General features: G+C 43.8%; 1 protein-coding gene across 5 annotated transcripts in view; it reads right to left on the reverse strand.

Annotated features, from left to right (window-relative positions):
* The window catches only part of C9H10orf90 (chromosome 9 C10orf90 homolog), a 244,944-nt gene that overhangs the window by 73,224 nt on the left and 154,194 nt on the right, over nt 1-17,526 (reverse strand). For 4 of the 5 annotated variants that reach the window (XM_025396658.1, XM_025396661.1, XM_025396660.1 and 1 more), the window contains 2 exons: nt 13,556-13,647; nt 4,397-5,525 (listed from right to left, as the gene is read on the reverse strand). In XM_025396658.1, the coding sequence (XP_025252443.1) occupies nt 4,397-5,525; nt 13,556-13,647 (1,221 nt within the window). Of the gene's footprint in view, nt 1-3,298; nt 3,731-4,396; nt 5,526-13,555; nt 13,648-17,526 lie in introns of those variants that run through there. The other variant, XM_025396662.1, reaches the window with a different exon arrangement.

A 17,526-nucleotide genomic window follows, 5' to 3' on the forward strand; every position in this document is an offset into this window, starting at 1 on the left:
CAAACACATATTTTCAATCTGGCCCTTCACAAAAAAAAGGGAAAAAGAAAAGGTTGCTGATCCCAATTCTAGATCATTAAAGAAAAAAAAAATCAAATTTGTAAAATATCTTCTGGTTCCTCTAGTAAAAAGTCTTCATGGGATGAGAGTGGGAGTCTAATGCAGGCTTCTCTCCTTCAGGTAGGCTTGGCTTATGTGTGCATGGTTTGTTATCTTCCTTTGAGTGGTGTAAGTGAGATAAACCTCACTTGCTATTAATGTGGCAGTACCATACCACCTAAGTGTGAGTAGGCACAGTGCTCATTTGGAGACCTGGCAGGGATTTCTGCCTTCCAATCATCCACATCTTTATTCACTAGTGATGCTAAACTCCACTGAGGACATCTCAGACCAATGCCACCAAAGCCTGTGCACTGACTGAAGGAGTTGCAACATGGGTCCACCATAGAACGCGAACGCAAAGAGGTGTGGACAGCGTATTCACTAATCTCTTCTTCGGTAGCATCTACCATCGTTGGAAGATTTTGCTCCCTCTACTTGGATATCTCAGATATGGAGAAAACCTTCAGATTTAAGCCACAGATGCACAATAAAATTGGCAGGAAGAAATGTGTCTAAGTCAATAGTGAGTCAGGCATGCACATCCAGTGAGTCGGGAACCATTTGGATCAACATGGTATGTTTCACAGACCACCACAAAGAACTGGATTTCAGGCTGAGGAGGATTTCTGAGCCAATACATTTTAACCGTATCAAATAATATGGCTTATTACATTTTTTCATAAATTAACGTGCAGTTCACTCTCCTAATAGTCTACCGCGGTAACTGGCAACCAAATACTAGTATTACTCCAGACGTTCACAAGCAGCAGCCTTCAGGTACCACCTTTGATAGTGGCAGTGGAGGTGGGGCCTGCCACTGAGTCACCACCGTTTTAATTGCCCTGCCTGGGGCTGTCACTGAGAAGGGAACAGCAGGAGACCAGTACATAGCTCTAGCACCAACTGGCCACGTGGACTTGGGCAAATCATTTATTCTTCAAGCCTCATTTGTGTTGTCTGAAAAATAAGGATAATGATACTCTTTACAGATGGTTGAATGACTCAAAATAATGGATGCAGCCCAGGGCCTGGCGCCTAGGACTTCTACAACATATGTTGTGGTTATGAATAAGATGATGATGATGATGGTGATGATGACAAGAATGGGGATTAAATTTTTTTATGATAGATGCGAAGATTTGTCCAATGCCCACCTACATGGTGCTATCTGAATGCTTACCAATAGTAGAGATGTAAAGACAAAATATACAGGGACCGAGGAGATGAGCAAAGAGAGAACCAATTCCTTAACCTTCAGCCCGAGACGAGAGCAGGTGCCCACACGTCTATTGGAATGCTATGTCTCAGTAGACACAGCTATTTGAATTGCATGATGTGCTTGTGTCTCATTTTTCCTAATCTTATCTTTTGGGTGCATATCCTGGAGGCTCAATCATGAATACAATTTGTAGAACTTTCTGTCCAATGACATAATGACTAGAACTAAAATTGCTTTGCCTCTGTTTGTAGAATCTCCCAGGCTGCACCCACCAAGCAGCTGAATGTCAGTAAGCCAGCCAACAGAAGATCCTGCTCATGAGGTATTTTGGAATCCTTCAGATAAAAAGAATCAGATTCAATAACTATGAAGTATGAAGACTGCTAATAGCATGTGTAACCACAGGAGGCTGTCAAGAATGTCTCAGATAGGATTCCAGTTCCACACAGGAAAATATAAACAGTTCCTCTGAGTTTTAATGAGCACTGCTGCAGTCTGAAAGCTCTTGCATTATGGCTAAAAGGTATTGTTGAGACTGAAGGTCAGCAAGCTCACCCTCCAAACGTCGTGCAGATTGTGTGAGGACAGCCTGTGGTCATTAAAGTCAATGAGCTGTGCTGGTAAATTTCAGGCCAGAATTCTACAGCATGGACAGATGTGCTTTCTTGTCACCTGAGAAGAAATAGAGTCCACTGGAAATTGGTTTCTGAGTGAGGGAGCACACAGCCAGGGGTGCACGTGTAGGTGAGGGTGTGCATTTGTAGGCATCCGAGGCAAGTGCCCCACCGTGCACCCCAGGGCTCGGTGGCTTTGGACTTTGCGGCTGAAGGGCTCAGAATCACATGGAGCCTCTTTTCTTTGCAGAGTCCACTTTAGGCAAATAGAGCTGAAATTTTTTGAAGCTTAATAGGATCTCGAAAAACATCCAATCTAACCGCTGCTCTAGTTACCCAGATGAGGAGTTCAGAGAGTGTCACTCCTCCACATCCACTGAGCTAGAAATAACAGATCAGCAACTCTACAAAAAAGTGTTCCAAATGTGGTATATATACACCATGGACTACTACTCAGCCATTAGAAGGAATGAAATCATGTCTTATGCAGCAACTTGGTTAAAGCTGGAGGCTATTATTCTCGGTGAAGTAACATAGGAATGGAAAGCCAAAAACTGTATGTTCTCATAAGCGGCAGCTAAGCTATGAGTATGCAAAGGCATACAGAGTGATATGATGGGTTTAGAAACTCAGAAAAGAGAGGGCGAGAGGTGGGCCTAGGGATTTAAAAAAAACACATCAGGTGCAATATACACTACTTGGGTGACGGGTGCACTAAAATCTCAGAATTCACCACTGTATAATTCATCCATGTAACCAAAAACCACTTGTACGCCCAAAGCTACTGAAATTATTAAAAAGGTATTCAAGTCTCCCCTAGTCTCTGTGACTATCTCTTTCCTCAAATGGTAGAATGAAGCCTCATGGCTTAAAGCCACTCGCGAATCTCTGGGATATGTGCTTTTTCTGGGGAATGTTGGCCCATAGGATGTAGAATGAATTTACACTACTTGCCTAAGATAATCCCTTACAGGAGTAGTCATTTCACAAAATCACAATAAAAAATCTTCTCTGCACCACCAAAGCCAAAAACTAAGTTGGGGGAAGTTTCCACACTCTTGTTGCCCTCCTCTGAGATGAGTGTTTGAGATCTGGCTCTTATTATCAGTGGAGAGCCTCTGGTGAAAAGTACTATAAATCCAAATTATTATTTCACACCATGAAACGTGGTTTAAAAAATGAGGATGTGCTTTAACTGGGGTAACACACAACAATGCAGTGGTATATTTCTGGAATCATCATCAATAAGGAAGATGAAGTGCTTAGCTTGAGCAATCTCTTTAAATACTAAAGTGGGATTTATCTTTGGAACACTGGTAGCTGCTTATGTTGTCCTTCTTGTAATAAGTCTGTAAGACATGCGTTTCAAAGGTTTAATCAATCTGAAAGCCATATCAAAATTGCCTTAAAAATCTCTGAGCATTAAATATATATATACTTGTTAACATTAATTACATCATTTAACATTTCTATACACATTATAACTTTAAATGTTTTACAGTCATTTTTATTAACAAAGCTTTAATGAACCAAAGTTGTACTGTAAAATTATTATGCACATTCTGCATTTTCAATTGTATACTAATATCTTTAAATATCTTTTTCCAAATAGAAATTCAGTAATTCATAAACCAGAGCCTCTTGTAGAAAGTAAAAAGTTGAAAATCAGAAGTTTACACACAGAAAGAAAGAAATCTGGCCTCTTTCCTCCAAAAACTGCCTGCTTTCCTCTTTTGATTTCCCAAGAAAGGTAAAGAGTCCTCAGGGCAGCCCACCTTGGGAATTCTGCCCGACCCTGGAAATGGCAGAAACAGCAACAAATCCTGGCCGAGATGCCCCAGAAGACACAACCAGGGGGACAGAAAATTGCTGCTGCTGCTACTATTTGGCACAGAGAATCCCTGACTTGCCTAATTTAGAAAATGTCCTATAATTACTATACACGCACACACATACACATTCGCATGCACACATTCACACATACACACTCCATTATGAAGCTTTGCAGTCTAGCTTTTATATCAATGAGGCTAACTTGAAAAGCAAAAAGTACAGAAATCTGGACACTTCCAAATACGCAGATGTTTGGCGAGAGAGATGAAACATCTGGGGGCGAATGGCATTTCATTCTTCTCACCCTCTTTTGGAAAGCAGTTTGGGCATGTTGTAAATTAACTTCCTTTGGAGGCTATCATTTCCTTCTCATTACATATGGTCTGGAACTATTGGGAACAAGAATTAGACAGAAGGCCTCTTACAATCTACAAAAGTGTCAACTAAAAAAACTATCCAATCAGACATCGACGCTGAGCTATCAGTTGTCAACTATGAGCAGAGCAGATCACTGCAAGTCTACTGAGAAATGGCTCTTAGAGTAAGTTTTGTATAAGAAACGCACTCAACAGCACCTTGCTAGGACATTTACACAGGTCACCCTCCTGCAGATGCACGCACCACTCACCTGCCCTGTAACTCCAGCCGGGAATGTGAATGGACAGTTGGTTGGCATGACCGCTGGCATGACAATGAGTTGCATGATCCTTTTCCCCTTTTCTTACAGTGACCTGGTTAGCTCCCACATTTGCCAATTCTGTGTTTTCCAATGGAAAAGAACCACTCCAAGGACATGCGCCGGTCCCTAAATGCACCCGCCCCAACGATGGGGTTTCCTTCAAGTGACTTTCTTGTAAACCTGGGTTCCAGCGCTGGCCTACGAGGTCCTGGTCTCCCTCCACGAGCTCCTGCTTCAGGGCTCCGCTTATTGGCTCCCTGTTCACTAGGCCATCTACTCCATCTGCTGTCAATCTGTGGGAACTACAACTGAGGTTGAGCGACAGGACGGATCTGTGCATTTTGGGGCTGGCAATTTGAGGTGGCTCAATGGGGACGGAGAGAGACTTGTCTACATAATAGATTGAATTTGGACACTGCTGAGACACACTGAGGTGGACACAGGAACTGAACACCAGCGGGCTCTTTCCTGACAGTGGGGTGTCTGGAGAAAAACTGGTCCCTTTGTCATCCACATGGGTGACCCAGTACTTGCGTCTCTCACACAACCCTGTGTGGGCCTCAGGAACCTTCAGCCGCACCACGGAGCTGTTTCCGGAGAACTCTGTGCAGGCAAAAGATCTCTGATGCCGACCTGGATGGGTGCCATTGGCCAGAGCTGGGGGCGCCTGTAACTGTGTGTCCTCAGCCCTGCACTTGGGGCACAGAGAGTCCCCAACAGTCCCCCACAGCAGGGCGCTGGCTGGGGGGCCCACGCGTCTGGCCGTGATGGTGATGGATGCAAACCCTCTGCGGGGACCCCCACAGGGGCTCTCCTCTTTGGGTGGCAGCTCTGTCTCAGGTCCTCGCTCATCTGACGGTGCTGGGATTCCTAATCTGCCCGGAAGTAACGCAAATGCCCTGTGAATGTTGACTCCGCTGCGATTAGCCAGAGATTGCTTGGTGTGATGTGCACGAGCCTGACCAATCGTACACGGCAGGGGCAAGGAGGTCCTGTTTTCTCTCGGCTTATTCTCATCAATCATCTGGGAGATGACTAAGGATGAAATCATTTTTGTGTTTTGTGATGCCAGGGTCTCCTGCAAATAGAAAAAGATTCCAATTATTCAAGCAGTCTGTTGAAACACAGACAGTAAACTCTCTTTCAAGGGCCACCAGGATGCTGGAGCACTTGGTTCATAACACTCAGATGTCTTGTCCAAGGCTTTTTACTGCACACCTGATGCTCAGAGATGTCAGGAAAGGCAGGAAAACTAGATGTTTATGACAAGTTACATGTTCTGGAAACATTGGCCTGAGTCATGAATTGGTTTTCTCTGCTGGGCATCTATTCTTAATTTATCTAATGATGTGTCAACGGGAATCATCTAATTCTGACAACCACCTCCACCAAGCCCAGGAGCCCCCAAATACAGGCTCGCATCCTCAATGGAGAGGAAAGACAGAATTCTGGAGGTGGGCTGGAATTTGGGGCCGCAGGTTCATGTGGGAGATAAGTCAGCACTCCTGAAAAGAAACAGCAATGGTGGTTACCAGGAGGCCTCTCCCTACCTTGGTCCTTTGCAGTCCTCCACATTTGCTGGTTTAGACTCTAATTCAGTTGCTCCCTGCTGCTTGGCATCATGGAAGTCAAGGTCCAGAGAGCAAAACAATAGAAATCAAATGCCCAGACAGGCATGGTGGCTCACGCCTGTAATCTCAGCACTTTGGGAGGCCGAGGCGGGCAGATCACCTAAGGCTGGGAGTTTGAGACCAGCCTGACCAACATGGAAGAACCCCAACTCTACTAAAATACAAAATTAGCCGGGCGTGGTGGCACATGCCTGTAATCCCAGCTACTCAGGAGGCTGAGGCAGGAGAATCGCTTGAACCCGGGAGGCGGAAGTTGCGGTGAGCTGAGATTGCGTCACTGCACTCCAGCCTAGGCAACAAGAGCAAAACTCTGTCTCACACACACACACACATTAAAAAAAAAAAAAAAAAAATCAAATGCCCACATTTGCCCAGACCAACACTATGGCAATCAGTTGATTTCACCTATCAGAATTGGGGGATGGGGACACTGGACCAAGGCACATGTAGCTTTGCTGCATTTCAATGATCGGTTGCATGAGTTTTTGTCCAATATTTTTAAATGACCAAGGTGTTTCATTTTTCCTAATCAGCAGATTGTCCTAATGGTAAATTGCTCATGTAAATTCCAAAAGAGTGTGCTATGATTTTTAACAAAGCATCTAACCAGGTCTGTACTCATTTGTTTCTATTATGGTTATGTATGAAGCACTACAAAATACAACATGGAAAATGGACTGCACCCCAGCACTTAGTGAAGGCTAACAGGGTCCTAGCCTGCGTTTAGACATTCATTACGGTACATGCTTACAATGAATCCTTGCATAGAACTGCACAGGATTTGGAATGATGTATGTATCCACTAAACTCCCACTGCTTGCAGATAATCTTTGCTTTGGGGGCCTGAGGACATAACTGGATGCCCAACAATTGCCACGGCAGCTCCCAAATCCCAACATGCAGAGAATGGCCTGGGATGTTACAAGTACAGGTTCCCCAGGCCCCGAGACTGATTCTGTAGGTTGTGGGTGGCACCCAGGCATTTGCATTTCAACTGACATCCCGTGATTCTGATGTAGGTGATCTGGGTCGCATACTTTGAGAAACACAGACAAGTTGTGAGGCTGCTGGTCTTCTCAAGACAACACATTTTGGAGAGGAAGGGCCTGTGTATGTTGGCAGCAGGGTCTTTGCTCATTCCAAGAGGTGACAGCAAGCACAGTAGCATTTTTATTTTCTTCAGGGCAGGACTAATATTTGCTGACTCAAATAACTGCATGTTTCCCACTAGCTGGACATTTGGCATGGCAAGTCCACATGGCTGCAGGAGGGCCAGTGTCTGATCTTAGCTGCCTGAGGGGCTCTGTATCCTTAGAGTCAGGCATGAGAAGATGGTTGGCTTGTTTTGCATGACAATCTCCATCACATTATATGTGTTTTTTTTAAAAAAAAAGATACATGGGAAGTTGTACATTCAAAAGATACCCAGAGATGAGCAACAAAGAAGAAATAGGAGAGTCCATTTAAAATTTACTTCATTTAAAAATAAATCAAAATATCCCTGGCTACTATTTTTCCAAAAAAAAATGGTCAATGAAGTAGCACCGAGTTATGAAAGGGGACATTCAGCTCTTTCTTTTAGCCCAACGGTTACCTCACACTTCCAGATCATATCATGCGTTGCTTCCCTGAGGCTAGCTCTGCTGGAACTCCTGTCAGGTGGGGCTTCTTCTCTAGTAGTTGTCAGCCCAGGGTTCATCAGTCACCTGGGAACTCATCCAAACCCCAATGCCCAGGCCTCATTCCCAGATAATTACATTGGAATTCCCGGGCAGGGAGGCCCAGGCATCAGTGTTCTTAGAGCTTCCAGTGAGATTCCAGCCTGCAGCCCCAACACTTCTGCGGCACCCTGAATCCTTTCCACTTGTACCACTTTTTATAGATGTAGTTTACATACAAGAAAACTGAAATGCACCTGGTGCCTATTTCACTTGGTACACAGTCCCTCCCATGTTAGTTAAATTTAGTTCTGATCAGAATTGCTCTTGTGTACCCTACGAGGAGTGCAATCATACCCAGTAGGGACTCCTTTGACACTGCTCTTTGAAGAAAAAAAAAAAAAGACCCACTTTGGAAACTGCAGTGCAGGTCTTATTTTACAGGGCAATGTTTCCCAAAGTTTGTGCCAGGGACTGCCTGCATAGAAACCACCTAGAGTGAGTGAGTGAGTGAGAGACAGAGAGAGAGAGAGAGAGATGGTGTGTGTGTGTGTGTGTGTGTGTGTGTGTTGGTGGGGAGGACATGTTAAAAATGTAGATTTCTAGACCTCTCCCTCCTTGGACCTAGGTTGCTCAGGATCTGTGGGGATAAAGCTTAGAATTTGTGTCTTTCACCAGCTCCCAGGTGATTCTTCTGCATGGATATGGTGGGAAGGATGCCAGCCTAGGACTCAGGCCAGCTGGGGTCTAGCGTGAGCTGGGACTCCCATATTGGCTACAGGACCTTGGACAGGGCCTATGGCTGTCACAGCTGCTAAGCAAGGAGAAAACAGGGGTGATTCTCGGGGGGGCCTCCAGGCTTCCTCGTACTGTGGTCTCCACTATCAAGAGAGTACCTATTCTTCAGGCTCAGGACACCATGACACCCATGAGCTTGGCATCAACAAGGGGTGTGTTGCTGGGAATGAGTGAATGTCATCTCACCCTAGAACGACAGGAATGGGAAATACCTGATGCTGCCTACACGTCTGGACTGAGCCCTGAAGCCACAGTCAGAGCTCAGGGCCGTGCATGCCGAGGGATGCCCCCAGGCTGTGCTGAGGGGCTGCAGGCCTGTACATCCCTCCAGAAGATCCTAGCGGCCCAGAGGACGGGATAAGGAATTAGCCACTGTTTCATTAAGTGGGGCCTGGCAAGTGTGACCGTGATGTTTTGACTCTGTGAGATGTGAATGGATGAGGGAAGAGCAATCATGAACGGCATGAACTTGAACTTATTTCTGAAGCTCTGGAGTCACTCAGGATGTCAAGGTGACACTGCTCCTGAGGGACAAATACTGATGAATGCCCAGTTCCAAAGAAAAATCGATTTGCCCTCTCAAGATACCAATGTGTGATGTAATTCTCCGGTACTCTTCCCATGACCCAGCAGAAACGAGTGGATATCCGACATAATCCAAGCTACAGAGGAGTGAGGGGTGTTCACATCAAAGCGATACCATATTTCAGTGGAATTTACAATGGAATGCATTTGAGTTTACCTGAATTACATAAACAGAAATGACTCATTGTATATCCAATACATTGAACTTTTGTTGATAGAAATGTAGAAGTCATGTAAATTTTTAGGTGCAATTCTATTATTCATAACATACAGTCACGGTCAAACTCTTTAACTGTGCATTCCATGTATTTATTTGTGCACCTACTATGTGCCAAGTGCTGCATTTTCCCAGTGTGTAGTCTCAGCTTTGACAAAAGTCCCCAAACAACAAACTGGGAGATATTGAAAAGGAAACACTGGATGACTCTTTGCTCTTTAATACACAGGACACTCTTGTTTGGGAAGTTCTGTGTATTAAACCCTACTCTCAGTGAGACCCATTAAATGATTGAAGATAAGGTCCAACCTCTTAAAAATCTATGTGAGTTTGCCAGGGCTACCATAGCACCAAAGTACCACACACTGCGTGACTTAAACAACTGAACTGATTTTCTCAGTTCTAGGAGCTGGGAGTCTGAGATCAAGGTGTCACAGGGCTGGTTTCTTCTGAGGCCGCTCCTTGGCTTGTAGACGGCCATCTTCTTCCAGCATCTTCACATGGTCCTCCCTCTGTCCTCTGCCCCCATGTGTGGGTCCTAATCTTTTCTTCTTATAAGGACACCAGTCAGATTGGATTAGGACCCACTCTAATGACCTCACTTAACCTTAATCATTTCTTTGAAAGATGCTACCTCCCAACGCAGTCACATTCTGAGAAAGCAGAGGATAGGACTTCAACATATAAATTTAGTGGGGGTTGGGGGGACACGATTCAGCCCCTAACACATCATTTTGTGTTGCATTCCTCTTCTGGGTCTCGGAAACCAAGAAGGGGATGAGATGGGGGGTTATTTAATGTTCCTAAATCAGCCAACTACTTTTAAAACTGGGCAAATTTTCTCTAGAAAGTAATTACCTCCTTTATGCCAAATATCTTCTCAAATTAAGCTATTTCAGGGTGACATTCCATCCTCCTTTCTACTGGGTTAACTAAACATGTCTTTACAAAGAGATTCCTTTCATCTAAAATAAAATTAACTGACATCAGATTTGATTTAAAAGGAGGATGAAAATCATCTCATATTTACGGTAGAATGTTCGTGTTGGAGAGAGGTCAGATGCGTGGCTGAGTTTTGTCTCGGTTTGGTGAACCATCCATTTCCTGACCAGCACCACACAACACATTTTTCACATTTTCTTTCCCAGAGATGCTGCTTTAAGATATTGATTTCTCTTAAATGTTTCAAAGATGATTTTGTAGTTCTGGTAACTGTTTTCACAGTTTCATGCTTTTACTGACTGTTTTTAACTTTATATTTATGCCTTGAGGTATTTCTAAGAAAGGCGTAATTTCATAAATTGAAGCCAGAAAGAGTCAAGTAGCAGATGATCAGAGGAATCGGCTCTTAAGACACTGGAGTGACGATACCTCCATTCCTGTAGCAATTTATTTCTTCAAAGAATAAGCCTCTCCTCCCATCTCTACCTTGAAACCTGAATTTTTCCCCATTGCTGCTCTGCAACCTATGCTGGACTTGCCCGAAGATTCTTTGGCCGCAGCTTCCCACAGAAGACTCTGCAGTCCTCTCCGCATTTGCTGCAAACCTGCCTTCCTCCTTTGAGTTGATCTGGAGCCACGGTCACTGTCAGCCTAGGGGCATTTCATCCTGAATGGAAGCGCATTTTCCAATGTATGAGCTTGCTCAATTATGTAGCAACTGGGGAAGACAGTTTAAAGACAAATGGAAAAATCTGATCTTTTCTCACTCTGCATCATAAAACTTTTGCCTTTCCAGGCAGTTACTAAAAACAAAGAACTCAATGCAGTGTGACATAGAACATTGAAAAGCCAGAAAGAATCTATTTTTTCCCCAATTTTTAAATTGTGGTGAGACACACATAACATTTACTATCTCAGCCATTTTTAAGTGTACAACTTAGTGGTATTAAATGCATTCATAATGTTGTACAACCATCACCACTATCCATTTCAAGAGCTCTTTTTGTCTTGTAAAACTGAAACTCTATACCCAGTAAACACTCACTTCCCAGTCCCTTTTCTCCATTCCCTCACAATCACCAAGAATCACTGTTTTTTTTTTTTTTTTAAAGGGGAGTGGGTAAGTAAATCGTGACTGTACAACTGTATCTTATATTCTGCAGAAATTAAAAATACAAATTACAAACAATTTAAATGACATAGGAATTGCTTATGATGGGATATTATAAGAGAATAATACAAGAGAGCTACAAAAGTTAAATTACATCACAGTCTTATGTTAAAATGCATGGGGAAAATAGAGGAAAACGTACAGATAAATATTTTCTTATTTGTTTCCGTATTTTCCTATTTCTGCATGGGGTTGCTCTTACTTTTATTAAGAGGAAAATTTTTAAAAAAATTTTTAAGGAAGAGAACTCTGTTCTATATTTACTCCTTTTAAGTAATCGTGGCAGAAAAGGTGACTTCCTATCATTGCTACAGCTTGAATGCATTTTGGAAGGAAAAATGATCAATCTTGTGGGGGCCCTGGAGGAGAGGCAGAGACTTACGGCAGCCACAGTCGCAGGGCAGCAGGGCAGTCCCTGGCGTGTTTCATCATCTTATGGCAGCCTTCTAGCACACGCCCAGGGGTGAGCTCTAAACATTCCAAGTTAGGAGGAAAATTTGAGTCACCTACTGACCAAATTAGATGATCCAGATGATGCCAGAGCAGGTAGTCAGAAGGTATAATTTCCAGAGTTATTGAACTCAGTCACAGATAATGACCAAGCATGAGATCGAAAGGGGAGAGAGTGAGAGAAAGAGAGAGAGAAGTCTGTGTGTGTGTGTGTGTGTGTGTGTCTGTGTGTGTGTGTGTGTTACAGGGATGCAGCCACATAGCCACAAACATGGACACCAACATTAGTGACTAAATGATTAATTTGTGACATCAGTAGGAAAATGCTGAAATTTGCCAGCTCAGTGTGAAAAACAGGTGACAAAGATCCTTAGCTGATATCTGTCTTAAAAAAAAAGTAGCGGTGGAGCTCAGTGGGATTGCCCCCACGCCCTTCCCTGACTCGATCTCTCTCCTCCTAACTGGCATCTCCACCTAAGGACGGCTCTCAGTGATCCACTGCTCTTTCCACCCATTTTCCTCCCCAAACCCAGGGCTCTGACTCCTGCTCTGAGGGAGCAAATTAATTACAGCCATGCATCTTTACATCTGGAGACAGTGAGCTTGGTGCTTTCACATAGAAAGGGCTTTAAATATTGATGAGTAAATCTCAGGACCCCAAATAACTTCCTTTCTCCATCTTGTGGGATTTCAAGTCCCGAGTCTCTGAAGGAAATGTTGAGCTTTATTAAATACAGAGCTAAATCAAAGTAACACCTAACACAAGCATTTTGGGTAAAAAAATATTTAACAGGCATCTTTGTTACTTTAATCTGTTATGAGAGAGTGATTCTTATAATTTCACTCTCTCTTAGAACTACAAAAATTGGCGGCAGAATCTCCATCTGTGACAGATAGCAGAAGCCTTGTAAACTGTAACATCTTGGACAGTTTTTTAAGGTGAGAAAGTCCATACTGTAAATCTTGTTAACTCAAAAGAGACTTCCACCACGACAGTCCTTTAGACCAAGCTCAGAACAAAAGCTCCAGAGCCAGGCAGATTATATGAGCTGTGAGATTTGGGGCAAGTCACCTACTGAAGCTGTAGTTTTCTCATTTTTAGGTATTAATATAAGAGCAGTACCTGTCTCGTGGGGCTATGGGAAGGATTAACTGAATCAGTCGATTAGTCAGAGCCTGGTATATGATACATTGACAATATTAACCACTGTGCACTAAGCTCTTTTGTTCCCTACAATCTGAAATATTTCATTTTATAAATATGACCTCTGATTTTCTTCCCTGTTCAGACCACTGACACTTTTTGCAGTTCTAACAACCTATACCAGCTTGTTAGATTTCAGAGTATCTCTTTCGCATCTTCAAAATGCTGTATGGCATCATTCTCCCTCTCTTTCTATCTCTCCCTCCAGCAGATAAATTTTAGTTTAAAATTGAGAGCAATTGCCATATTCTAAGATGCTGCAAGCTTACAAATTGTTGCTGAAGATGATAAAAGAATAATTACATCTATAGCGTGGTTAGATTGTTTGCCGCATTAATTCAATTTTTGACTAAATAAAATAAAACGCAATCACATCACAAGTAGGCCAGTGATTATGTTTTATAGATGGGTGCATTTTGCTGACTATTCTAGAAGTTAGAAATGTATGTTACCTTGGTGAAGTCAGATTTCGCCTCTGTGACATCAGACTGGAGATTTTTAAGGGCAATTTGATCGCTTGTACTGTGGTAGTTGTCCCGTAATCCTAGGCAAAAGGAGATAATATTGCTACTTTTTAGTAGATAAAAGGATAAAATGGAATATATAACTCTACTGTAAAATTTAATGTCACCTACTCACATATTCTATCAGCCAATAGTAAATCCAGGATAGTCTAACCATGACAAAACCTTGTACATTTCTCTTATTCCATCCCCTCCATTTAACCTCTCTGAGTTCGTTATTAGTTTATTCAGCTGCAAGATTTCTTCCATACGATCGTTTGTGTTCTTTAGACTCAGTCACAATTACACAATTTTAGGCCTATCACATTCACCAGCGTCCAAGTTTATACTCAGCAGAAGAGAGACTCACATCTATAGATTTCCCAACATCACTAGAGCTAACAATGAATGAAATACAAAACTGACCTTCATTCAGCCTCTTAATGCAACCATTATTGGAGGGGTGGATGACTCAGAAACTGATATGAACACTGTTTTAGACCCTCTGAGGATAATTTAGTGATCATATCATGACACACTCTACGTAAAATCCCCCACATGTGCCTCTCTGTGAGTGTCTGCCACAAAGATAGCTAAGAATATTGTCAGGTCCAGCTGGACGGAGCAGCAGACCGAGAACTGGAGGAGCGGGATTCTAGTCCTGGATCCCCCAAGCACTGGCTTAATAACAGTGGACATATCTATGGATCTACTCTGCCTGAATTCCTCATCCACCAAACCTGCCCTGAGTGCCTCACGGAGTCCTGGGCAGAAGCTTTCTCTCAGATGCAAGCCAGCAGTACTACAAAGTCTACCCAGGGCTTACACCGCCTTACGCTACAGACCCTCAGCAGCCGCAGTCCCCCGAGTCTCTAAAAGTCACCTTTGTCAGGTCGCTAATGTAGAAACATGAACCAAACACAGGGAGATGGTATGAGCGTGGAAGTGGGAAGCAAGCCCAGGAAGAGGCCCATTTTCTGCAGCCCAGGGTAAGCACTCTCCCTCTGCACTGGGAATACTCTAGGGAAGGTGATTTTATAAGGGGCTGTAATAAATGGCTCCCCAGCTGCTAGTGCAGGTGATGAGAAAGAAGAGATTTATGAAAGCAGCTCCCTAAACTAGAGTCCTGCCTTTATCAACTCATCAAAAAGGTTTATGAACATTTTAGATATACGGTCACGCACTGAACAACAACCTTTCAGTCAATGAAGGACTGCATATATGACAGTGGTCCAATAAGATTATAATGGAGCTGAAAAATTCTTATCACCTACTGACACTGTAGCCATCAGAACATTGTAGTATAATTGTTTGTTTAAATAAAAGTAGTGTAGCCTAAGTGTGCAATGCTCGTAGTCCACAGTAGTAGGCAATACTGTCCTAGGCCTCCCCCATTCACTCACCACTCACGCACTCACTCACTCACTCGCTCATCCAGACCAACTTCCAGTCCTGCAAGCTCCATTCATGGGAGTTGTCCTATACAGGTAGCCCATTTTCTACCTTTTAGCCTGTATTTTTACTGTATCCTGTTTATATTCAGATATGTTTGGATATACAAACACTTACCACTGTGTTACAATTGCCTACAGTATTCAGCACAGTCGGACACTATACACGTTTCCAGCCTGGGAACAATAGGCCATACCATACGGTCTAAGTGTGTAGGAGGCTATATTATCTAGGTTTGTACATTCTACAAGGTTTACACACCAACAAAATCCCCCAAACACATTTCTCAGAACATATCCCCATCCTGAAGCACTGCACGGCTGTAACTTAAAGAGTTTTATGAGGAAAATAATGTGCTCTAATATTTTCAAGTTTGGCAGATTTGCAGAAGGGTCAGGACATGGCTCGAGGGAATTTCAAGGGCCACCATTGACCTGTCCAGAGCCTGGCTGTGTCTCTTCTTGTCCTTGGGTAACAGTGAGCGCCATCAGCTCTAATTCAGATGTGGGGCTGTGCCTCCATCTATGACTGCTATTGAGTGACAGAGACAGTTATCCAAGATGATGTGCACAGATTACTTTTCGTGAAGCACAAATATAAGAGCTGAAAGGTCTTTTGGATTCCTGTGCAGAGCTGATGTATCATGATGAACTGACAATAAAGCTGATGAAGACAGAAATCCTGCTCTGGTCATGTGGCATCGCATGTGGTTAAGAACTTTGGAGTCAGCACAGGCTGAGGCTAGACAGGTCTGGGCCTGCAGGTTTGGCCCCAGGCCGACCTACAGTGGATGGGCTGTATACCCTCTCTGAATTTCTTCTTTCATAAAATGCATGCAATAAGACCTCCTGCAAAAATGCTGCCTTGCCATCAGTGCACTGAGGATACTGAATGGAGAGCATTTGGGCAGGGTGGGGTGTGGAGTTAATGTTTTATAAATGACACCAGTTATGATCGGCAATGAGCAGGATCAAGGCAGCCCTCCCCAAGACCCAACTGGTCGCTATCACTGTGGCATCAGTGGTTAGGAAGTCGCTGGAATCACACCACAGAGTCCCAGCACCTGAATCCCAGATCTGGTTACTAGTGTGGCTTTGAGCAAGTTCCTCAGCATCCTTTGGTTCCTCACCATGAGATGAAGACAATAAGGGTATCTGCTTCAGAGGGTTACTATAAGCAATTAAATGACATAACTACCCTTAGTGCAACGTTCAGAACATAACAACATGCAGCAAACACTAGCTTTGGGGAGATGCCTTGTCTCCAGCAGGGAGGCAGAGGAACTGCCATGATCAGATACACAAAGGCTGGGCACGAGCTGCCTGCGGTTGCTATGACAATTGACCACAAATTCAGGGCCTACACAACACCAATGTGGTATTCTCCAGTTCTAGAGGTCAGAAGTCCAACCTGGCCTCACTGGGCTAAAATCAAGGTGGTGGCAGGGCTAGGTTCCTTTCTGAAAGCTCTGGGGAAGGATTCTTTTCCTTGCCTTTTTCAGCTTGTAGAGGCTACCTGCATTCCTTGGCTCACAGCCCTGCATCGCTCAAACTTCTGCCTCCAATATCACATCTGCTTATCTGACTCTGACCCTTCTTCCTCCCTCTTGTAAGGACCCTTGGATTAGATTGAGCCCACCTGGAAATTCCAGGCTACCCTCCCCGTCTCCAGGTTATTAACTAAATCTCATTTGCCAAGTCCCTTTGGCCAAGGTAACATATTTATAAGTTTCAGGGATTAAGACATGAACATCTTTGTGGGAGGGGGGACATTATTCTGCCCACTACAGACTAGTTGGGGAGATGGAGGCAGATGTATTGGATGTAATGTAGGGCCTTTAAAATAATGAATATAAAGTCTATATAGCAACATGAGAAAGTGCTTACAATGCTATGTTTATCAAAAGAAGGAAAAAGCCTATGAACCACATGACTGCAACATTTAAAAAGTGTGTGTAGACATCTGAAAAAATAGTAAAGTTGTAACCGCATCAAGAAAGTGCCCTGGTTAAAGAAACGGGCAGAGGGTGTACAGGCCCTGAACACAGCAGCATACACTCCAAACAGGGCTTTGTCTCTAACTAAACTTCATTGATTCCCATGCCCCATTTGTGAAATTAGAATATGCGGTGGAGACTGTCTGAGTCCTGCCCTTTGCTGGGGAACTGCCACATACCTCAGCTGTTGGGAGAGTGACTGACAATGGCTCATAGCTTCGCTCTGAGAATGACCCTCCATGTTGAAGCACAGCCCAGGATGACTCTTAGGAATACAAAGGTTGGGGCCAGGCGCAAATGGCTCACTCCTGTAATCCCAGCACTTTGGGAGGCTGAGGCAGGTGGATCATAAGGTCAAGAGATTGAGACCCTCCTGGCCAACATGGTGAAATCCCCTCTCTACCACAAAAATTAGCTGGGCGTGATGGTGCACACCAGTAGTCCCAGCAACTCGGGAGGCTGAAGCGGGAGA

Source organism: Theropithecus gelada, chromosome 9 (assembly GCF_003255815.1).
Source record: "Theropithecus gelada isolate Dixy chromosome 9, Tgel_1.0, whole genome shotgun sequence".
Taxonomy (NCBI): Eukaryota; Metazoa; Chordata; class Mammalia; order Primates; family Cercopithecidae; genus Theropithecus; species Theropithecus gelada.